The sequence below is a fragment of the Cephus cinctus genome, unplaced genomic scaffold, assembly GCF_000341935.2.
Source record: "Cephus cinctus unplaced genomic scaffold, Ccin1 Ccin1_scaffold0577, whole genome shotgun sequence".
NCBI lineage: Eukaryota > Metazoa > Arthropoda > Insecta > Hymenoptera > Cephidae > Cephus > Cephus cinctus.
The window spans coordinates 306,488-330,388 of record NW_014333226.1 but is presented as its reverse complement, the minus strand read 5'-3'; the positions used below and the strand labels follow the sequence as shown (position 1 = coordinate 330,388).

Genomic DNA, 23,901 nt, shown 5'->3' with positions numbered 1-23,901 from the left:
GGGGGTGGGTGGTACAGCCTATCAAGCTTTATTTTGCCTGTGCGTGTCATTTACTTTTTTTTTTATATCTCTGCCACTCCCACTCCCCTCGACTGCCGTTTGGTATATCACACCCCTAACGCTTAGGGCCGTACACGTGTGCCTTACCGTCGTATTGGGTGGCGATTGAAAAATAATATCACTGGTTTATTTAGCAGGCCGATATGAGTATCGCTGGGGGATTAAAAATAATGTTTCGAGCGTGACGGTCGAGCCCCGAGGGGATTAGCGTCGACGGTTTCTTTCTGGATTGGTGGATTCGCGAGAAAAATCATAAAGTGGGAAAACCCCAATCAGCGAGAAACAGATAAAAAAAAAAATACGTCTATTCCCCGTAAATTCATATCCGGACGAATTAACTGAACATTTTCCAGTGGCACGTGTATGTCCAAATAGCACGGACAAGAACCCACGCCGATAAAGAGAAACAGGGATCTACGTTACCGGCAAGACAAAAAAAGATAAACGACAATCACAACCAGATACGTTGGAAAATTTTACCAAGAAAGCCAGTTAGGAGATGACGTATAGACAAAACAGGCATATACGCATACGTATATATAGCGATCAACGAGAATATCCATAGTCGTGCGGGTATCGGGGATATTAATTTCCATTAGCGAATATCCAATTTCCCGCGGCCGTAAAAACGGCAAGCGAGCCAATCGGCATCGGAGGGTAGCCGGGCCAGGGCAATAAACGTAATTATATTTAACGGAGGACATAAAGACTTCGATAGGTTAGGTCCGTGCCAAGAGGGGAACCCCCGTTTTCTCGTCTCGTTATGGCCCGACGTAACCCGATACGATGCGAGTCGCGAGTACAGGTATATAGGTGGGCACTGCGTCCAGGGACAGAGATGGGGTTGGCGGGTGGAAGTAAAACGAAGTAAGAGCCTCCTGCGTAATTAGAATATTAATTAATAATCCGGATTAATTAATACGACGATTATCGATGCACACCGGGTCACGGCGCTCGATGCGTTCCATTATTCTCTAGCGTGCGTAACCTCAACGCACATGCTCCTGCGTGACGTAGCTGTACCTCGTGTATGCGCAAGGCTGTATCCTGACTGTTCGCCAACGTTGCCTTTCCGCAACTGTCATTGCCCGTCCACCTATAAGGTACTCTGGCTCTCTCTACCTGTCACTTCGGTATCCGATCCCAGGAGCACCTTCAATTAGGCATGTACTTAGGGAACGTTCTGCAAATGCGCTGAACCTGCGCTGGCAAAGCGCAGGTTCCTTATCATTTGGCGGCGATCCGGCTCTTGTCATTATATTCCTTTTAGCCGTGCGTTCTCGCGCGCGCTGATTATTCCGAAACGATACCCCGGGCCGCCCGAGGCGTGAACTCGCGCGAACTCCCGTGAACCGGCCTGAACTCTGCCGTGAATCTACAAGGGCGCAACAGTGACAGATACTTGATTCGTTTCGGGGTAACACGGTTGGTATAGGAGAATGTATGTTTTGGGGTGGCAGTTGGGGTGGGATGGGGGCAATGGTGTAAGGGGTAGTTTTATTAGACACGGGGTGCAGAGTCTAACCGTGTATAAGCAATTCGGGGCGATTCAGTTTACTATGGGAAAAGTAGAGGAATAATTCGTGGTGGTTGACGCTGAAGTGAAGGGGGGATGATGTGTTAGGGGGTTAGGGGTTGAATTCGGGCGTCTGCTCGGTTTTAGCGCTATCGCTAAACCGAGCGTAAATCCAGGGAAGGGAGGCCCCCGGGTGACCCTGCTAGCTCATCCAGTGCCTGCAATCCCATCATCTCCCGGCATTAGGGGTGGGAAAGCTGGCACCCCAGTAGGAGCGCGGAGATGTCCGCCAATCGGAACGCGGGACTGCTCCGTCGCCATGGCAACCCTCGGGACAGAGGGTGATTACCAAATGGGGCGCCGCCGCTAACTCGATTAAGTGAAGCAAATGCGCAGGAGGGTAGAAAATAGCACAAGGGGGTTGGAGTGTGCGACGGGTATGTATATATACCCGGTTAAGGGTTGCTCGAGCAGAGTGGAGTCCAGGGTGGGAGGACGAGGACGAGCAGGAGGAGCAACCCCAGGACAGGAGGATGGTGGTAAAAGGGGTTGTTCTATTTGTCCTCTTAATCACCCAATAAGTGCCGGAGCAGTTTCAACGTGAAGGGGTTGCGATTTTCGCCTCTCTCTCTCTCTCTCTCTCTCTCTCTCTCTCTCTCTCTCTCTCTCTCTCACCCTTGCGCAAGGGTGTAAGGTTTCCTACGGATTATTCGATAGGGTGGGAAGCACCACGAAACATCTATTACGTTCCTTCTTCCTATCCAAACCTCATGAATCCTCTGGGCGAATCCACCCCAAGGAAAACACCCGATCGATAAGGCTTCGTTAGCAGATTTGCTACCCTTAAACTTCGAGTAGGATATCCGTATCATTTGTTCGAATATTCAAACGCACCCTTAGGATGGTGAAACTGTGGTAAGGTTCAGGTATATCGACCGACCGTCAAAAGACCCATATTCAAATTTACCCGGAATAATGTATTTCGAGTGTATGGCATTTTTCGGCTGTTCATTCGAAATTGATATTCCGCCATTTTCGTAGCTACCCGGCGAGCAGCGTCGCGACGGACGCTGATCGTCGCCTCGTTAAGTTCACGTCCGACGGTGCGTTAGACAAACATCGAATTCCCCGGATTATATAAGTATCGAACTCGGCCGACAAAGCCTGACCCCTAAATCCACCGAGCGTAAACGGCACAATGCTGATTTTACGCGTTGATAGCTTCAAAAACGTATAATGTTCTTCTCTCTTTGTAATAACCCAGTTCTCTTGCTCTCCTTACTTTGCCTTCTCCGTGGCTGGCTCTCTTTCACCCCTTTGCCATCCGTGACTCCCTGCCGTCGGGAGGTCACCCCTTTCTTTTTTTTTTTTTTCATGGATCAGAGGCAGGAGCCGTGAAAAGCGCGTGTGCACGTCGAATACAATGCGACGAGAGTCTCGCAGTCAATTCTTTGACAATGGAGACTGGAGTCACCCTTCCAGAGAGAGAGAGAGAGAGAGAGGAGAGAGAGGGTATCTATATGGGGATGAGCCTTGGAACCGGATAGCCTGTTTAGGGGTGGCTTTTACGAAGGGAGCACTTTGGGGAGCCCTAACTAGTTGCCACTTAATTTGGCAGGCCCCACGTTTGTGGCGAAGCACGAACCCGGATTGGCGAGGGTGAATTGGGCACCGTGAGTCGGTATACAGCTCTGGGGTAGTTGAGACGGGCCAAACGATCGAGCGTGAAATTGGGCTGGATGCTGGGAAGGGAGAGAGATAAGTGCCTCCGGATAAAATGGCGGGATCTTAGCGGAACTCTATTCGACAGGGAGTTTAAGTGACCTTGTTAAATTAAAGCGGATTATAAAGTATATGATTTTTTATTTTTTAATTTCAGGTCAAAGTCTGGTTTCAAAATCGACGAACGAAGCACAAGAGAATGCAGCAGGAGGAGGAGGCCAAGGCGCAACAGCAATCCGGCGGCAACGGCAACAACGGAACCAACAAGAACACTCACCACGTGAGCAAGTGGCAGCAGGAGACTGGAGATTATCATCACGAAGAAGAGGAACACATCGATCCGGAAGCTGACGAGTGCTCGAGCGGATCCGAAGCGTAGCTAGACGTTCTTTGCCTGGATTAATCCAGGAAGGATCAAGAAGCCCTGGAGTCCTTTTGCTCCAGAAGGATTTACACGTTCTTCATCCTTGAATCGGATGACCTCGCCAATGGAAAGGATCCCGTAGACTTGGATGGACGTCTTCGCCCGAACGACCCCCTTGGCACTGTCCTAGAAAGGACGTCGAAAGGACTAGGTGCCAGCATCCGGATGATCAGCGGCTTTCGTTAGAACGAAAATGAATCCATAGCAAGGGACGAATCGATGTTCCTTCGCACTATGATTTCGAAAAAAAAAATAATGATTTATACTTGTATCTTATCGATGGGTTCCGAATATCAAAAATACGAAATTTTCTTCGGGAACCTTCGGCGATATTCGGCAAAAAAAATCCAGATCCGAACGAGATAAATGAATCGTCGGTACCTCCGTCTCGTAGCGTCTGCCAAGGAACCGCGGGGAACAAACCCTACAGGAAGCACGTTAACGGTGGCCATTGCCCGTCGAAGACGGGTCTACGCGCCGCTAAGTCGTTACGTTTCCGGCCCGGAAATAGCGGTGCTACGGAAGCAAGGAAGAAGCGCAGGACAAGAACACCGGATATGGGATCATCGCGGGAGACATTCGAATTGAGGAATTCTTCCAGCCGCTGATGAACTTTTTTTTTTTTCGCCTAACCACTACTTCTCGACGGTCCTTCGTAATATCCATTTAATATCTTGCCATATATAATTCGCCATACGCACAGACACACACGCAAAACACGATCCACCCTAGATACTTGTAAATAATACAATACAGACTGCTAGCCAGTTTTGCGGGAATTTTCACGCGACCAGTGAGAAGGTAAAGGGACGATGAGAGAAGCACGAGGAATATAGAAGTATAAATAAATATATATATATATCTAGAATGAGAGCGAGAGAGAAGAGACGAGAATAATAAAATAAAGCGACCCTGTCGAAAATGTCAGCTATATAACGAAGGTTGTACATAGGTATAAAAGGGAACTAAACAGTGAGTGCCAAACTTGATACTTGAAACCCAGTGTAGTAAGTACGATGTATATTTACAGGTTAGGTTGTTGTTTTCAAACGAGCAGTATTCTTTATCGATCGATGTCTGAGATGTACTAAATTAAATTATTATCCAAGAGCAAATGGCGGCGTGTCCTGACGTCATTGAAAATTTAGAATATATGAACCGCCCCTATCGAGACCTTATTCGCGAATCTGTGCATTTACTGGAGACACGAAACATTTATTCGCTGCGAGTCACCTGGTAAATTCAATAATCGAATCGGGTCTCGATACGTCCTTAAACAATGGCGCAGGTAATTTCCCAGATTTCTACGTCAGGACACGCTCGCTCTGCCACACGCTGTACATACTTTTGTAAATAAGAAATGTGATTTTACTCGACGTACGAAGTAGTGTCCGAAGAGATCGAAAGATTCAGTTCGTGTTTTAACGATATAGTGAAATAAATTATATCACCTCTCCACGATACGCATTCGCAGCATGTCTCATTTAAAAATGCCTCCACTTTTCCTAGCCGTACAAATTGAATCCTTAACGATTGCCAATGCCACGCCGAATGAGATACGTGTGACCGTAGATAGATAAAAAAAAGATATAAAAATTTTGAAAAAAAAAAAAATTTAATCAGATTCAAATTTCATCCATTACTCTTGACGCTTATGTCGGATAAACCGTATTCAGTGAGAACCAACGATTAAATCCGGTTCGGAAGTTGGCAACGTTGATCCACATGCAGCAGCACCGATACACACGAAGCATTGCTCCGTATAATTACGTTATAATCGCTACGTCCAGCGCGAGTAATTACAGTAGAGCGATCGCTGATTCTCCCTCTAATTACGTTGTATTTCGTATCGTGTCCAAGAAACAGGGCCGAACCGACTGTAAGTAAAAAAATAAATAATACACATCATTAAGCAATCGCCGTTAAGAATTATCGTAAATTTCGTAAAATAATTATCAATACGTACACCGTGTACGTAGTTGTATATGCTATTGACGAGACGTTAATGATGATGATGATGATCACGGTTAATGACGATGCCGAATCTTGACGCCTTGGAAATATTTGGTACGTCTCGTAGCCACGAGAGGCGCCCTCCGAAGCGTGAACTCGAAGCCATCTTTAATGTCGCTCGACTTTCTTCCCAACATTTTTTCCTCGTCCAAAGTGACAGTCGGGCGGGTTGCGCAATTACGAAAGCTCAAATGGCAATGGCGTGTTCATTGCGTCCGCGCAGAAATGTGCCAATTCGTGATTGGTGTGCTCAATGTGAATCCGTTAAGAATTAGTAACCTTAAAGAAAGGAGCATAAGAAAAAAGAAGATCCGCACCTGCGTATACGAAAGGTATATCGATCCAGGCTTAAGGTCTCTATTAAATCGATTGGCAAAAGTGTCGTGTCCGTTGCCAAACGACTATTAGGAAGATATGGCAACGACCTTCCTATCTCATACCGTATTCCAGGTAGCTTCCTGCGTATCCCGAGCGAAATCAATTGATTGACATTCCAAGGCGCGAGCGATAATTACCGTTTATACGGGAAGAGATGACGTCAAGGTGGAACGAGCGACGCTCGGATTCGTCCCAATTAAGATTAATTAATAGATTTCTTTTTACGTCATGTGTATTCGTTACTAGGACTATGGGATTAACCAGGGCGGTATGACGCAACGGTCAGATCGATAGTCGATCAATTGAAATTCAAGTAACGTGGACGTGGGGACAATTAGCACGTTTTCATATGTCACTGGGTACCAATGGCGCGTTTGGATCCGAACCGCAAAACTGTGAATCCGACATAAGGAATAATTCTGACGCATTCGGATGCTTACGCCAATGAGTGCTTGAGGTTGGCGCGTTTCTCAGATTGGCGATAGGGAGGGGGCGGGCGTTCAGGGGAGGGTGGAAACTGAGGATACTCTGCGGCCAGGGAGTTCAGGACTGCTGATTATGTAAATTGGCAGTGTTGCAAATTACCCTCACAGTTTGCCTTCATTCTGCACACAATCCACACGGGTCCGAAGACTCGGTCGTCCCGGAATTCACTAGGTTGGATGCTATTACTTCCTTTAGCCGGTCGCTTCCTCCTCGTACAACAGCCACGTAGGTCCGACGTCTGTTGGGCCCTACCTATCAGCTATGATAGCTGTGCGACACTCGTAATAGGTACTTAAGATTTTAAGGAGCCATTTTGATCGGCTGGCTATCAAGATGAATCAGTGGGAGTCATATTGGAACGAGTGATCTTAAAATGATTAAAATGGACCGTATGAGATTTTATGTAGGGCCTTATTAGGTTTTTGGACATTCCACGTAATATTACGTCTTAACTGTATTGGGCCTAGCGATGATCAAATCGAATGTGACCAGCCACGTAATAAAATAGGCTGGCCCCTTCGAACAAATCGTTTAATCCTACTCGAGCGATCGAGGTAATGACGGCCATAAACTGTAACAGAGCACACAGCGTCCTGGGGCCAACAAATTGGGCCTGACAGGCGAAATGGGCAAAACGGGCCCGGGCGTATACCTGCCGTGCTGGATGCAGCGCGGGACCCCAGATGAGACCTCTTTCCAGGAACCACGCGTGTAAAACACTGGTTAAAGCCTGGTTTCTATTCAAATGGAAAGGAAAACAATGCGGGGCAGGTCCTAAAGTGTCTGACAAATGTAGAAAGTGTTGGATTGGATTTGTGATCTCGTGTGAGACTCGGTGGATGAAAATTTCATATTATAAAGAAAAGGTGACAAACCCTTTGTTTTTGAGCGTGTTCATGAAAATGATAAAAATCGTCTGCTAGAAAAAATTCCTCAACACCCATAGTGTGGTATGTGGAGTACGTATATAGGTACTGGAATATTTTAGGGGCTGTCTATAATTTCCAGTTACATCGATAAGTCAGAGCCAGGGTGTCACGGTCGGTGGAGTTAGGCCTTGTTACATTTGAATAACACGCTGCAACACGACCTTCTACGAATGTGTGCCACGGGATAAATCTGTGTCGGCGTAAAAGGCTGGACCACCGTCCGACTAGGTAACGAGCATCGTAAACTCCAAATCGAACTTGAATTAACCTCTAGAATTCGATGCTACTTATTAGGTATCCAGACACGTTATATCATACAAGATTTAATTTGTAAGGGTATACCGAGCTCCGTAAAAGGAAGCTGGTCAGAGATAAATATGACGGTCGCACCGATAAATAAAATTTGAAAGGGCCTGTATAACGCAGACTCGTGGAAAATAATCAGCTAAGATCTTGTTCCACGTGTCAAAGGTAGTGAGCAACGAAGCACAAGCGTGTAAAACGGAACGGTGATCCATTAGCCAGTGGCGAATGTGAAAAGACCATTACTCGGTAGACAGACGGCTGGGAATGAAGATGACGAGGTAGAGGAAGCGGCGCCGTGGAATTCTCGAAGCTTGTTGCACTTTGTAAAGTAAAGGCCATTGCAATATGCGCAGGTAGGTAATGGATCGCGCGCGGGCGTTCAATCTCCAGGATCCCCAGGATCACAGCATCCAGGAACGAGAAGATCTCCCTCTGCATTCGCAGGCTGATCTTGTTTGTTTTTAGCAGGAAGTCACAGGTGCATTCCATTATTACTCCGGAGCAGGATGCATCAGCGTCCCTGTAGTTTCCCAAGGATACGGACACGGCATTGATCAGATCCTGGATGAGGAGCTAAAAAAACCAAGAGAGAGAGGAAGAAAAGGTCAAGAAAGAAGTGGAGGAGGTCAGGAGAGGTAAAACTAAGGTCAGGAAGATGCAGACCAGCGAGCCCGAAGTCAAAAGATTTCAATTGGCATTAATTCCATCCTCCGGAGGAAGGATTCAAATCAGCGTCCCGAGTCGGTACCCACAGTCAGGTCCTAGTCGGTACAGGTAAGACAGAGTTGGTACCTTACTAACAGGAAGACGAAGAGGCTGTCGGAGATGAGGAAGAGAGACGTGGAATAGGACTGCCGCAAGACGTACCGGAGCGAGATGGAACCAGCATCGACGGTCCAGGGGGAAGAAGGTGGTGGCGATGCGTGTGGGTTCAGCTTGGGGGTGTCAGGTTACCAATGAAATAGTGGTACCATTTTGTTTACAATATTGTCCAGGGTGTGGGGAGCCAGGCGTGTCCCCACACTTGGCTCGCGTGGTGCACCACGTAGCAACGAGCATGGATGTATCAGCGGTACTCTTTATCTCGCACCTCCACGCTGTCTCTCTTTCTCTCTCACTTGTATCCCAGTCTGCCTCTCATTGGAGAGAGTCATGTGTACAAGACCGGATCGCGAGACAAGAGTTATCTACCCAAGGGTTCACAGTCCCTGAGAAAACCTCAATCGGCATATATACTATATTTCAATACGTACGTGTAAATATTCACAGTGCATATAAAGTGCCCATAGGCGGAGCCAGCCTCTTCGATCATTAGAGGGTAGGTGCTGGTCGGTACCGAAGAAGTCCTGTGGGTGGTTAAGGATACGTATTTGGTCCAGGGCAAAGTCCCAGCTTGATCCTGATCATCCAGTACGGGACTGCTACCTGGTTTTCGGTGTTGTTTCGTTAGCTGGACTCTGTGTCCTGCTTGCTGTGATATTTTTAAAGATTTTTTACCGATCGATGGAGAAGAACAACCGGGTATTACCACTCGTAGAAATGCAAATGTCAGGGCTTACCCGAGCCGGGAAGAGGTTACGTGGGCAAACATGTGGTTAGACCTCGCGTTGGCCCAGGTTATGATAGGTTCGCGTGGCTGGCCCACATTAGATCCCAGATCGGATCTGGAATCGTAGAAATTCTCAGCTACGTACTTCTCGGATGATACTTGGTTATTAGGCATTGCCGCTGTGCCATGTAGACGATGCTGAAGTTGCTCACTGGATGGGGCGTAGTACCTGGATTACATGTAGGAGGTTGGCAGGTAGATAGGTAGATACGTACCCGCAGTCTCAGAGCTATTGATACTCTTTGCCAGTAACAATTTCCACTGTGTAATTCAGGCTTTCGTTTCTGAGATTTGCCAAGGAAGCAAATTGCGGGACACCTAGGGATCAGCGAAGTCTTGCGACTTGCTCATCCTGATCAGTCGTAATACTCCCTTATATTCCGTTCCTGTTTACTTACCCCAAGGATGAACATCTCATCCGTTCTCATGATCTTGATAATTTCGAGACTTTTGACAATTTTGAATCCACTCGCAGCTTCATTTTGTATTATTTATATTCACTGCTTTTTTCCCCCTCTCTCTTTTGCTCGCCCCAATTTCATTTGGATCTGAGCGTTCCTAATTCTACGTATCCGATCAACCATACGAGTATTACACACGAGCGTACAATCCGTACCATAAAATTGATCGTAGCCATTTTTCCTTTAGTATACTGCGTGGGGTTTCGAGTACGAGTGGCAATCACACGGGGAATTTCGCGGGTCACTACCACCCTCCTCACTTTCATTTAAATCGATCGCATTGCCATTGTTGTAAGGGTACGAGATCGATTCGCGAATCAATCCAATACGATTAGGCCCGCTCCGCGACGGCCATGTTTTATTTCGTCTCATTTCCCGGGAAACAAAAACAAAACAGTAGATATCTAGATAGTGTATATATGCATATATATATAGCAAATGAAATATAACTACACACGACCTACGTATATCCGTATGCAAAGCCTAATGGAATGGATGGCAGGGAACAGTGGTGGAAGTTTGATCGGGGCCTTATTCCCTTGGCAAAGCAGGCGTTGGGCCCAGTCCATTCGCTTCCACATCGTGAGCGAACCTGTGTGGCGAGCTCACCATAATTACGCGCAGCGACTATTCATTAAACTGATTACACCTTATTGCCTTCCCCCGGACTGTCGAGTAAGGCCCCCGTAAGTCCCCTATCTATGGTACTCTTTCCACTACTGCTCGTATAACCCTCTCACTTCGATTCAGCCCTTTTCTATCCAGTTTTCAAGCGAAGCGCAGTGCCATATCTTACCGCGACGGTGCTGCCACCTTTCCTGTTCTATGTTTCCCTGCTTGTACCAACGCTTGCTTGGTTGTATCGCTTACGCCTCGACGCGTATCCTACGAGATATACGCCGCCATTAATAATATTATGTGCGCTCGCGTCACTGCGTTAAGTGAATGCGCCGAGATTATTAAATTGCCGGTGTTCCATTACAATTTACAAGGCAATAAGAGAGCTATCCGCGGGCGGCCGTGTAACCTGGCTGATAGAAGCCATTCTCCCATGGTGGCGACCATGATTACGCGGGAACTTTTAAGAAATTCAAATAGCAAATGTTCTACTCTTTGAGCAGATGACTTCTGGTTAGTAAAGTGGCGCGTGATTTGAAAATCTTTTCAAGCAAGGTACGAATCAGTATCTATGGTTCATATAGCATTATGTATAATAAGAGACCTTGCGTGACATGAATTATTAACTGACAGTACTGACTATACAGGCTTTCCTAGATGAATCCTATTAGTTACTCAGTATTGATAGATTTTTTTTCTGGATCAGTTTGCAAATGGACGGTGTTTAATGGGAGAGACGTAGGAACTACGGACCCCGCTGGCGTAAAAAAAGGGACCTCGGACCTCTGGAGTCACTTCGTAGATACGTAAGGAGTCGTAGCTAGGTTATCGCTCGCGGAGCTTGAACAACGTAGCAATTATCAGCCATTCCTCGCAAATAGCTGATGGTTAGTGATAATTATCTGCCGAGAACGCCACGCCATTGGGGCAGCATCGCAAACCAGGATTCTGTATACCGGGTGATACCAGGGGTAGAGAACTTTGATTGTTATCAAGTAAAAGTTATCTTTTTTTAAATCAACTACATTATCATCGAAAAAACATGATCGAGCGATTCCTTATTTTTTTTTGTAAAAATCTAATAAATATTGTAAAAATAATAAATGTACAAATTTTTCAACGGATACAGTACTGTGTTTCGAGGCTTTAAAATTGACCTCGCCATGATGAACTCTCGGGATATCCATCTGGGGAAATTAGCGTTAACGGAACACCCGGTTGGTAGGACGACAAATAAACGACAAATACGTGCAGCCAACAGTGTGTTAAGTACTGGCATTAGGGTAATAAGCGTGCAAAGAGTTCAGCTTATCGGGATAGAGTACAGAAGTGCTCCACCTACGGATGGTAGATACTTGGGTTGCTCTTATTTTCCAACCTGCAAGAATAACAGGATGCTCAGTATGCACGTCGAGTAATTCGCACAGCATGTGGGAACTTTTTAGGTGCCACTTCCACCTTCAAGTACCAATCACTAGGTGGACCCCTAGTGATATGCACCTTACGCTCATGGTGGTCATACGAAAAAAGTTGCTACCCTCCGTTTTTCTTTTTTACTTTTGCAATTTTCCAGTAGATACACTTACGTAGCCGGTGTCTATCCTGGCCATTCGCGGCGGTAGAAAATGCCATGGCATCCCTATTATCCTTTGAAAAATTACGGTTCTGCAAGTACACAGGGTCCTGGACAGCTACACCGCATGACAGGAATAAGTCCTGGTGTAAAAAGGACACAATATCAAAACCCGGATCTTGTTACACGAGTCTCTTTAGTCTCGAAGGACTTCGTGGGTGTCTTCATATGGAATGGGCCCAAGTCCCGGGTGGCGAACAAAGACATACGCCCCTGACGACACGTTCCCGTACGAGGAGATAGGATCGCGTCGTCCAAATTGTTTTGGATTGTTGGTTAATTGGAAGCTCGTTGCGGTACGAGTGGTCTGGGATAGGAATCGAGTTAGGGGGATATAATAAAAGAAAAAGAAAGACAGAAAAGACAAAGAAAAGAAATATCAACGGGATTGGGCAGCCTTCGACGGCCGTTCAAAAGTCACGGACCGACTAGTCCGGTATCAGCGTTCGCCGTCTTAAACGGTTTTTAAAAATCGGTTACACCTTTATTACACATACATATTACATTTTGTTTCTTTTAAGCGCAGGAAAAAATTATGCAAATCTTCGCGTCGTAAAGACGCACCTCCAATTGGTTCCTCCAATTAGCTCGCACTCGAATGCTCCTGTCTAGTTCAGATACCTATAGATACTGCGCCATGCAGTTAGTAGTCCCGCGCTCAATGTTCAGATACACTGAGATAGCAAAACCTCATGCTAATTATCCTTTGTCTAATTACAGCTGCTTGGGTCGCTGACTAATTGTTTCATCGAGCGAAAATAATGGCCCAGCGTCACGCGCACGGAGCATCTTGCTGTGCGCTTAGGCAGTATTCACAGTCTCTAATGTAGGTATATGCATGTATATATATGACACTATGTATAAATATATATAGTAAAAATCACATAAACATTCCCTTCCCTATAACGGTGGATAATTCGTAATTCGCGCGTCGATCCAGAAAATATTTATGGCGTCGAAACCATGGATTTACTGTGGTAGTATCGTTTTACTTGAAAACCCGTCGTGTCGCTCGGTCGCCAGGAGATTCCATTTGCGTGTGGCGAGTGTGCGATGGTCGCGAATTTTTTTGTCGCCCATCCTAACAAGCACGTTGTGAACGCACCCTGATGTCGATGGTAGTAAATGTATAAAGGCCAGGTTGGCGTTCATTCGACGAGACGCCGCGCTGGTACCTTGGCGTATATACTTATCGCGAAATATTTATTTTCGCCTCGTTCAAAAACTCATCGCTTTACGAGCAATAACCGGAGCGCCTCACTACTGCGTCTCGCCGCTTCCTATTGGTCAACATTGTTGATTTAACCGTCGGTGATTTTACCGAACGAAAACGGTTAACCGTTCGGTTAAGCGTCCGGAGTTACGGCCTCCCGTCCAACTTTCTTGCGCCTTGCGTTCTACGCGCAGTCATTACCTTCTTATTACTAGTTATCTCGTTACTTGTTACCTACTCGAGCGACTTGCTCTTACGGACTTATCTCAGCCGGATCGTCGACTGGCAAATAGGCGCCTCTAGCGGCGCATGGGTGAACCGTGACTTCCAATTGGCAGTAGGATTTCGGTATCGCTATCAGTCTCCATCGTAGCAAATCTCCACTACTACCAGATGACTGTAAATAAGAAAGATATTTTCTTACACCATTGGACTAATTGAACGAAAAACAGTACAATAATCTTTACTGTACCATACTTTTTTTCCCAGCATAAGACATTACAGGTATGTTGGTAGAACGAAGGATCAAGAAAAGACGAAAAAGACCATGCAGAGCGTAGTGGCAGCCCTGTGGCACGTAACGGCTTCGATATCATAATTATCGACGTGATTATCGGCTCCAAAGCGGGGCCATCGATTCCTCAGGAGTTCCCACGTGGATTGGCCATCACGTCGAGTCCCTCGTGCCTTGACGGGAGAGCTGCTGAGAGCTGGAGAGAGAGAGAGAGAGAGAGAGAGAGAGAGAGAGAGAGAGAGAATGAGATTCAAGTGTGGCCACATGGTAGGAACGAAGAGTCGGTAGTCCACAGGTTGTTGATTATGCGTACCAGGGCGAACTCGAGGACGCGTTACAGCATGGCAGGTAGTTGGGAACCGCTCGTCGCAAGGTAACTACGTCCGTCAGTGATAATGTTGATGAATTGGCTTACTTATAGCAGCGAGCACACGCGTAGAGTAGGTAACGTTTACGGCAGAGTCCTGGTGGCTCGGGAGAGTGCGCACGTACGGGCTATACAAGCGAAGCTCACGTATGGCCGGTGAGCGATCACTTTTCTCTCCACCCACCGTGCCTGACAACATAATCATCGGTTTAACTTCCACTAAACTATAGTTAAGCGCGCATTGCGGTTAGAGTACCTAAAATGTGTGTTTAACAGCGTCCTCGTCCTACCACCTCGATCAGAGTCGAATGACTGTGATTGTTGATAACCTTAAACAAACGAAAAAAATATAAAAATTAAACGAGACGAATAACGATGATCGAAATAGAAGTCAATGAAATAATTGAATGCATATATATAATAAGTACCTGCACGATAGCTGTCACTGAATTTTTAGGTAGTCCTTGCTTTCGCGAGATTTCATCCTCCTGTTGATTAAAATGCATGGCGCGCATGCGCCCCAGCAATTTCGCCAGGGATACCAATTAACAAAACCTGCCCGGCAGACGTACCCTGTGTATAGTTACACCATCGTTAAGTCGACGGCTGGTAATTCGCATTGGCGAAAATCAACTGTTTAATATTTATGGATCGATTAGATTAATAAAACAATGTTCGCCCCGGCCATTTTGGTCAATATTCGCGCTCGTTCATAAATAATACATGGTGGCTCGACAGAGGCGAGAGTCCTGACGTCGCGTACTCCTGGTATAGTTCCTCTTCTCTCTCCGACACTCCTGCACTCCTGCAGCGTTGATGCCTGGGCTCTCTAGCGTGTAAACGGTAAAGCATCTACCATGGTTGTATATCTGGATACTCGTGAGGTACCTCTTATTCACTGTAGCTTCGCTACTATCTTTTCTAGTCTCTCTGTTATTCTCTTATTCTTCATTGGTCACTCTCAGTTCAATTCTCCTATTCCTTCGCGTGCACACCGATTTCAGCCGTGTCCCTTTTGTTCTCCGTGTCTCGAGTGCTCGCAGGTAGGATTACGAGTAAGGTAATATCTCTGGTGATGGTAGTGGGTGTGTATTTAAATAAGGGATAACGCGGTTATGGGGTCCGAAGTGAGCCTAACCTGCCTACGTAGTAGGTATATACGCCCTGGGGCCTGATAGAGTCGTCATGTGCCTCCGTACAATCAGGGGCTCTCAATTGTTCCATGTGTTATGGGAATTTATAAATATATGTTAAATATCATTGAGGATAGAAGAGAGATTATAAAGGAGCACTGCCAAGTGGTGTACGTGTCTATTTACTTACAAGTTGAGTAGCTAGTTACGCACGAGACACAAATTGAAAATCCAAAGGCTGTCAGACAGGTAGGGTTATGTTGTAGAGGGTGCGCCAGTCGCGGATGCCGCACAAAAAGGCTCGAGGCTCGAGACTCTACTCAAAGGGCTAGTTAGCGGATCCGTCAAGTCACTGCGTCATTAACGGGTCCACGGCCAATCATCATTAATCATCGGGATCCATTGTGCGTCGATTGTGGCGCGCGCGAACGCCCGAAAGGTACACAAGACGAAGGATAAGTTCGTAGCGAACGAAGTGCCGCGGGAGACGATGGGTGGCGCTCGTGCGCGTGTGCTTGGTCGGTATCGCGCATGCGCAAAGTGTAACGTTCGAACGTAGAGAGCGATCAAATTAAAGCCGGATTAAATCGTTGTAATGATTAGCGCAAGTCCGGACTACGGGCGGCTGAATCGGCGGCAAATGAATTTTAATGACGGCCGCCTTGACTCGGCCGAGTGATTGATATATTAAAATAGGCGTGCTTGTGAGTACCGTGTGCCAGGCACGTATCTACCACTAGGTTCGTTTTATACGTATCACCGCGGCGGGGAACCGTGTGAAATCGTTCCGAGTCCAGACCCAAAGTCAATTCCGTGATTGAGATTAATAATCTCATTAAAATAGCCCCCGCTCTGAATTGGCCGCGATCCTTAATTGACCGACGGCGGCGCGATTTCATCGTCCTCACCGGCGATAGACAGTGAAATCACCTCCGTGCGCTCTGACTGAAGACGGAAAATCCGCTGCTCTAAATTAAAATTCTCCCAGGTGCGGATAACCTCAATTTCCAATCGGTGATCGATTACCTATTCGTGTTCACGAGTTGACCCGAGCCAAGTGCCCTGGAATTCCCCAGGGAAATCAGAAGGAATTCATTGATTACGAGCAGTGAGATTAAATCGACTTTATCACGTATCTATATAGGCACATTATATATCCATGACTTGTATATATATATATATCGTACGGTATTGTAACTTCGAGCTTAGGGCAATAATCAAGTGACTAATTAATAACGCAATCCCATACACGTCATATCTAAGCATCATCAGGTTATTAGAAGGACGTGAGGCTTCTTGGAATCTAGATATATCTCGCTGTCCGATCATTCTTTAATAAAGTCCTTAGTCCACAGCCATTCCTCGGAAATCCGTCGAAATGAGTGTCCAGCGTGCTGATGTCTTTAAGGAGACAATTATTTCCTTGAGGCCCGCGGGAAATCTGATATCTCTGTTGCCGCGAGAAGAAGTAAGGGGGTCCGTACCCTGGCCGACGTGACTCCACGACATGAGGTGCTGACCCGAGGAAAGTGGACGTGGAGGGAGTCTATTTATTTCGAAAGAAAGAGAGAGAGAGAGAGAGAGAGAGAGTAAGGAAGAGGATCCGAGCCACGTAGAAGACGAGCACGTAAACGTCTTGATCGAGATCCTCTGAGATAAAGAATGTTTATCGACCCAACCAATGAATCCTCTTACGTTGGCAGCATGGTGGATTAAAATAAAGTAACACACAAACAGTATAAAAAGTGACAGGTAAGAATGGTTCCATTAATTACATACGCTAAGGAATTCAAGAATCCATAATCCTGATTACACAAGGTGTTCCTAAAAATTCTAATAGAAAATCCAAGAAGACGCTATCGTGTAAAATCGGTAGCCCAAAGGGACCCGGAAAATGGAGTCCCTTGTCATCGAAGTATGGCTGCACATATGTCGCATATATACATATATCATACCTGTTCCAAGATACCTCTTAGAAGTTCATTCCCAGCCCTGCGACACTGGCTCCATCTGCATACAATGAATGGGCAATGGCTCCCGTAGCATGTTCCTCAAGTTCTTCGGCACTCTACCGTATAAAGCATCTACTATACTGTAAGCGCTGATGCTGGTCCTGGTGACTCGACGGTAACTACGGGCTACTATGACTTCACAGCTGGGGGTAAATTAAGTTGTGATTATCTGTCGATGTGATTTAGCCGAAGCCAGAAGGGGTCTACACCCGAAGAGTGGTCTCCATTGGGCCCGGACGGAGTCTCACCGTTGAGCGCATGAGAGCTGAGGAACCCGTAAGATGGACCCAAAGGTGGATGGAGGATGGGGGGGGGGTCAAGAAGATGTTGGTGAGGGCGTGCGAGGGGAAGTATCCGAGGCAGAAACAAATAGCCATTGTCTGTGCCAGGGCCGGCAGTGGGGCCCGAAGGGCATCTATCACCTGCTTATCACGATTATACCACTTGTGCCCTCTCCTGCGTCTCTCCCTTTTCCTTCCTTACCTAACCTAACCCTGTTCCTCTCTCCTCCCGTATCCTCCCTCTTCACTTGAACCAGAGTGCCAGGTACCACCATCGGGAGTAAGACGTCTTCTCTTCGTTACCTTTTGCTCCCTTTTTACCTCTTTCAATGACCTCCCTTCTACCTCTCTAAACGTACTGTACCTGTGGGTACGTACCTAAACTATACGTATCAGCCAGGACCATGTGGCCTGTACCCAAAGTCTCATACATATGGAGCATCCTTTAAAGTCTGACGGTAAGATCAACAGTTTTGACAAGATGAATTGGAGTTTCTGCATTTTTCTAAAAAATTCTGACCATGTCCCGTTATCCAGGTTAGACGAGGGAATGAAGGAGGATGCCGTGGACAGGCGTAACCCGATCCAGAATGTAAGGAAGAGGATCGCGTGGAGGCGAAGGAGCGCGTCGGGGATGTAGCGAGTTAGAAGAGAAGCAAGAAGAAACGAGTCCTGGAAGGCAGTAGGGTGGTTAGAATTGGACGTAGCCGAGTTTAGTCGGGGCCGGCTCTTGGTATATTACCTACACGAGCTTCACATAAATATACCACTCCTAAGATAGGGATCTATACCGCCAAGACCATTTGTTGGCCGTGTCCGTCCGAGCGTCTCGAAGCTCAGGACGACGAGCTGCATGGCTGCCAACCCGGCAGGCGTTGGCTTAGTTTCGTTGCCCCCGAGGATAGATCAGGACTCGGATCACCTGTGCGGCCAATTGTTTTCGCCCATCGGCCACGAATTGATGGCCCTATCATTACTCAGTTATTAACAATCGTTTGGTAACGAGCGTTCTGCCAGTGGTAGATGTTTTCAGTTAATTATATGTTCAGAACAACGCCGTTTCGATAAACCATCCCCTCTTCGATAGTGTCTAATCATTTCTGTTAGATATCACCATGGAATGATGATTCATGATTCACGTCGTGCTACTCTTTGCTGGCCTTAGGCTTGAGAGAAAAAGTCTTTTTTTTTTAGTTAGAAAAAATGTCAGGACCTATTAAGGCTATTAGGATGTCCTGGGGCAGGGTGGATAAGGATATGGTTGGGTTAACTAGAGTTAAATTCAGGGGTTAAAGTTTAAGTCTGACTTTGAAGCGGGTCTCAGAACACTACCACTATCAGAGTCCAGATGTCCCTAATGTGATAGGTTTCCGTGAAATGGCGACGAAGGGGGTTGAATGCAGAGGAGAAGCCACAGAGGACGAAGAGTACGATAAGAAGGCTCTGCTATCCTTGGGGAGATCTCCCGATTGCTTGGTACCGTTGCGTGGGGATGCTGAAGAGATGCTGAAGGGCTGCCTGTTAGGGACGTGTTCGGCGAACAAATTACCTTTTGTTTTTGAAACTTAACAGTTATTTGGGGTCTGACTTATGGCCGGTCCGCACTTCTTCTGAATAGCTGGACTGGCTCGTTCCCTCCGAGATTTCGGACCTGGTGTGGAATGTTGATGAAGAGGTGTTTGGTGGTTAAGCAAACTCTGCATCTGTTACTCAAAGGAACATCCCTAGGAGTACCAGTATCAACGTCCTTGGCATAACAATGGATTACTCGGAAGATTGAGGTAAGGTCCGTGTGTCAAGTTGGACAAAATTTTTCATTAATCCTCTCCATAGATTCAGAAGACGAGGCGGAGGGCGTGTATCGTGGTTCAATGGCGCTACTAACGAGAGTGGGAGTCACTAACGGCTCCAAGTGTTCGAATTCATCGGGGAAGGTTTGCGTTTAAGACGAAGTGAACGTAAGAAGCAGAAAAGACGTAGCGAAGCAGGATAAAATAAAAGCAAGTGTAAGGACGAGCGAAGGAGAAGATTGAGAAAAAGGAGGCTGCGAAGGAGGAGCTGGAATAGGATGAACTCGAAGGAGAAGAAGAAGAGGATGAAAGAGGAGAAGGAGGGAGGAAAGGTGTGGGGCAGTAGGGGTGAGCCGGAGCTCTCGAGTCATTATTTTTAATAAACACAGTGTCAGCCAAGATAAATGCCTTTCTGGTTAGGGCTGCGCACCGGCTCGCACAATGAATCTGATTATTTATTTATCCCGCTGCTTATGGGCCCCATTAAGCCCCGTCCACACGCGGGCTACACCGGGCATTAGGCCGCAATTATAGGGCGTACGAGTATTATGTTAATTCGGATTTAAAATACGACCCGCTTTATTAACTGGACTCTGCGTCTCGAGGAACCCGTCGTTTCGTGGTGCCACGTCCGCGCGCTGCCCATCCGCGCCGTTTTACGCGACTGACTTTTATTCGCTTGACGTTTACTACGGGGAAATTGGAGAAGTACTCCTTCCATTGTGAATTTATGCGAAACGTTAAAGAGACGAGTGCGCCCACGCGCGTCCACCTCGTGCGTATACCTGTGACGTCGAACAATGCGAGCATCCACGGCACCCTGATGATCACTTTTGTTTGATTTGTTTGATGATCCTGATGATCCTGAAATTTGGCCGAGCGAATCTGAAGAGAAGTTCAGGACGTCCTGGGTACGAGGATCTTAGGCAGGGGGTCAAGGAGCCATCCGGGCAGCCACCGTAGTCATTAGCTGGAGGACTTCTAATGAATTCTGTCGCACTCCTTGGAAAGCCTACTGAACTCCACCAGGTTGATCCCCTTCCTCGTGATCCCTGGAGGAACTCCTTTCTCGTTAATAAAAGCCAAGATGGCGGCCAGCGGGGGGTCTCCCAGGCACCGCGGCCCTCCTGCGGCTTTGACGGCTCTATCCCAGTCTTGTTAGGAAGCGACGAAGAGGGCACGAGCAGCGTCAGGGTACCGGCGAGTGAGACGGACCAGGACCAAACGGCTCCCGTGGTGCTGAACTCGGTGCAGCACGTCACTATCGCGCGCCTAAACACACCTCGTGCATCATCTGGCGATGCTCCTTTGTTTTCTTATACGTTTCAAATTCACCTCCATGACATCCTCCGTACCCACCTACCAACCTTACTACTTCTTACACTTCGGTCCTTCATTGGACCGTTCATTTAAATTCGTTTAACCGACCTAACCTCCAATTCTCAGTAGTAACCATCCAACACTCTTCTTATCTACACGCATACATGAAATTCTCTGGTAGCCCAAGGCTCCTCTTCCCAGTTCCTTTTGCACTTTGCAATTCGCAACCACCAAACTTCGCAACTTCCAACCACCGTATCTGCCATCTTTGAATTTATAATATAATTACAAGTTCACGTTTGCCATTCTCTATGCGTTACCTACGTGTAATACGTCACACACTCGGAGTATCCAGTGAAAAGCGTATATGCAAATATTTTTGTCGAAATGAAGTTTCCAAAAAAATTTTGTTTCACATAACTTCCAAACCACGATATGATATGCACTGTAATTCATTTTTCCGATAAGGAGCAACAATGTCTATCTGTTATTCCATTTCGTTTCATCTGCATTTTCATGAGACTGTTCTACAAGATCAACCGATCAAGAAAGCCAATATAGCACGGAACGATGTAACATAACCAACAAGAACATAGCACAAGAGCAGATAGCGAAGTTACGAGAGAGGGTCACAAGGGGGCTATGCGTTGTGTCAAGTGAAAGAGAAAGAGAGCATATGTTATATACACGTATATATAATATAAGACGAAGAAAGAAAGAAAGGAATGGGTAAGGAGAGAGGGTCTTCCTATCGCAGATGAGATCAAATCTCTTCGTGGCTCTCGGAGCAGGCGATGTTGGTATAGCAAAACACTGTCGGGTGATGAGCGTCATTACCCCCACTCAATCGTCGGAGCTGTAGATGGCGGCCATCTTGGTTCCACCTGAGCGCAGTAAAACTGCTGACCAGCAGCTCTTCGGATGCAGAAGTACCGTGGATCGCGTGCTGATGACTCTAACGGTTAATTAATTAACGGATTACCGATGCAACCTCACGCTATCCGTTGAATCTACTAGAATTGCATTCGATCAACCATGCAGGTTCCATCATTTGATTACCCTAGCTGCCGAAAGGATATATACACCTTTTTCCCAGTCTTCACTCAAATCCTTAATAATTTCGCAGGAATGAATAATTTGGCAAGCTCTTCCTAAAACTGATCCAATTTATTTGCATATTTGATTTATATTATTTTTATTTTCACTTAACGATGATTCACCTAATATTCAGAATTAACGTTGGGATTCGATGGCGAGAGAAATTTATTTTTCTAGTGGAACAATTCATTTTTTAGGACAATACTTAGTCTCTCGATCTTTCTGCTTCGGAATGGTTACCTTGGCAACGATCTTCGTAGACACCAGCGTTCATAGCAACGCTGTACGTATGGCTGTATCCCACTTGCGTATTAACTTGGATATTTGTTTTACGTAACACACCCTCTGCCCCCCTTTCCCCCGCACCTGCTTTTTCATCTCTTTAATCCTGTTCCTCAACCCCATTCGTTCGCGTTTCTCGAGCTGTTCCCTGCTCCTCTTAAGCATTTCTTGCATCGCATTGCTTCATTTGTTTATCGGCTCTTTATTACCTGCAATTTCGAGCTGGCTCGCGTGAGGATAATTTCATATTGGTTTTCTCTATGCTTTGCTTTATCCTTTTTCATCGTCCCGTACGCGCTCTACGTTCTTATGCCAAGTTCATATCCCACCCCGACGCATACCCCATACTGAATTACACGCCGAGTACGTGTAGAGTTTTAAGGATTTGTGAAAAGAAGGAAATCCGTGAACAGTTATAAGAATCAAATCGTTTTCAAGTATACGCACTGTACAGTATCCCCGCCAATAGTTCCTAAGAAGTTTGCTACAAAATTGTCCAGCAGTTTTACTATACCGGAATTACACGGCGATCACGGGGAGTATGAAGGGGACTGGTGGAGCTGAATAAACATAATATGTTTCGGGCTCTTCGATCCGATGCAAATGAAGCAGCGTGGATCAAAAGACGTGGGTGTGAGCCACGGTGTAATAAAGGCTGGATATTCTTCGAGTGGAAGTGATTTAAAACGCTGACTGACACCACGCCTTCGAGCCCTACGCGTTTCCGAAGCGAGATCTCCGGCCGCAACCCCTCACGGCCCCGGAGGCAGGTTAAGAAGAGGCAACCTGCCAAACCAAGAATGGCGCAAGGAACGAGCGAATAAATGAAGACGCGAACGATCGCAACCCTCCGCAAAAATAATTATCCGCTCTGGGCGCGGCGCTGTTTGTTAAAATGTCAGGAAGTGGGTGGAGCAACGAGACTCGCGAATATTTCAGCGCATCCTTTCCTCTTGGCTCTCGAACCCTTAATCTTCCGCTTCATCTTCCTCTCGGTCCCCTCGCATTACTCCATTGAGATTGCAAAGCGTGAAATTTTGCGCGTGGAATTTTTCACCGAGTCATTATACATTCGCAGTGATTATTTGCAAATTTTAAAAAAAAATTTTACCACAGTCTGAAACTACGTTCTTGAGACTGTACGTTCGTGGCAGATGGTTTCAATGAGATACCTAGAGACTGTACGACCAACCCCATGAGAAAGTATCCTGAGGCCGTCATCCCCCATAGAAGATACATCGGAGGAACGAGGGTTTACGAGTGGGCGGGCAAGTGATAATCTGCGGGTGACCGCAACAACCAAGGAGGCAACCACCATACGAGGAGCAAACAGCTTAACGAAGAAATGTCAAAGTTTGTAAACGCGCGAGCCTCTTTCACGAGGACGGGTATTTAAGGAAGCTAAAGAAAATTATCCAGTTAACTTTGTCCTCGAGTTTTCCAGGGGCCCGTGGGAGGCGGTACGGAAGTCCCATTTAACTCGGGGGCTTACGCAGACGTTTAGAAGTGAACGAAAGTCAGTTAACCGCTGGTTAATTTTAATACCGCCTTAATCCCGACTAAGTTCTACTACAGTTAGATCTTCCTAATCCCCCGGGGCAGCAGACCATTCGCTGCTGCGACTACGGAACCTCATATTTTTCAAGGCGTGGACCAGGATGCCTTATTCTTCCTTCCTTATAAAGGTGTATATATGCATGTATATTCTTTCAAAAGGGAGAAAGAATCTCTCGAAT

The 23,901-nt window shown here is 46.5% G+C and overlaps 1 protein-coding gene and 3 long non-coding RNA genes across 5 annotated transcripts in view; 2 read left to right on the top strand and 2 right to left on the bottom strand.

Moving 5' to 3' along the window:
* The window catches only part of LOC107268715 (homeotic protein empty spiracles), a 19,080-nt gene extending 13,895 nt beyond the window's left edge, over nucleotides 1-5,185 (top strand). The window contains exon 3 of the mRNA XM_015741754.2: nucleotides 3,456-5,185. Within this exon, the coding sequence (XP_015597240.1) occupies nucleotides 3,456-3,677 (222 nt within the window). The 3' untranslated portion in view covers nucleotides 3,678-5,185. The remainder of the gene's footprint in view (nucleotides 1-3,455) is intronic.
* A 2,628-nt stretch (nucleotides 5,186-7,813) lies between these two features.
* Nucleotides 7,814-9,721, bottom strand: LOC112494493. The gene is made up of 3 exons (XR_003059973.1): nucleotides 9,394-9,721; nucleotides 9,088-9,305; nucleotides 7,814-8,407 (listed from the first exon to the last, which is right to left on the bottom strand). It is a non-coding gene; the product is annotated as an uncharacterized LOC112494493 (long non-coding RNA).
* Nucleotides 9,722-12,643: 2,922 nt separating this feature from the next.
* Nucleotides 12,644-15,933, bottom strand: LOC107268649. Of its 2 annotated transcripts, none has more exons than XR_003059971.1 (5): nucleotides 14,678-15,933; nucleotides 14,506-14,578; nucleotides 14,196-14,438; nucleotides 13,841-14,078; nucleotides 12,644-13,765 (listed from the first exon to the last, which is right to left on the bottom strand). It is a non-coding gene; the product is annotated as an uncharacterized LOC107268649 (long non-coding RNA). The 2 variants fall into 2 exon arrangements; XR_001537907.2 differs by having other exon boundaries at nucleotides 13,846-14,078.
* Nucleotides 15,934-17,228: 1,295 nt separating this feature from the next.
* Nucleotides 17,229-19,807, top strand: LOC112494492. Its single transcript, XR_003059972.1, has 4 exons — nucleotides 17,229-17,509; nucleotides 17,581-18,133; nucleotides 18,213-19,456; nucleotides 19,509-19,807. It is a non-coding gene; the product is annotated as an uncharacterized LOC112494492 (long non-coding RNA).
* Nucleotides 19,808-23,901: the final 4,094 nt, after the last annotated feature.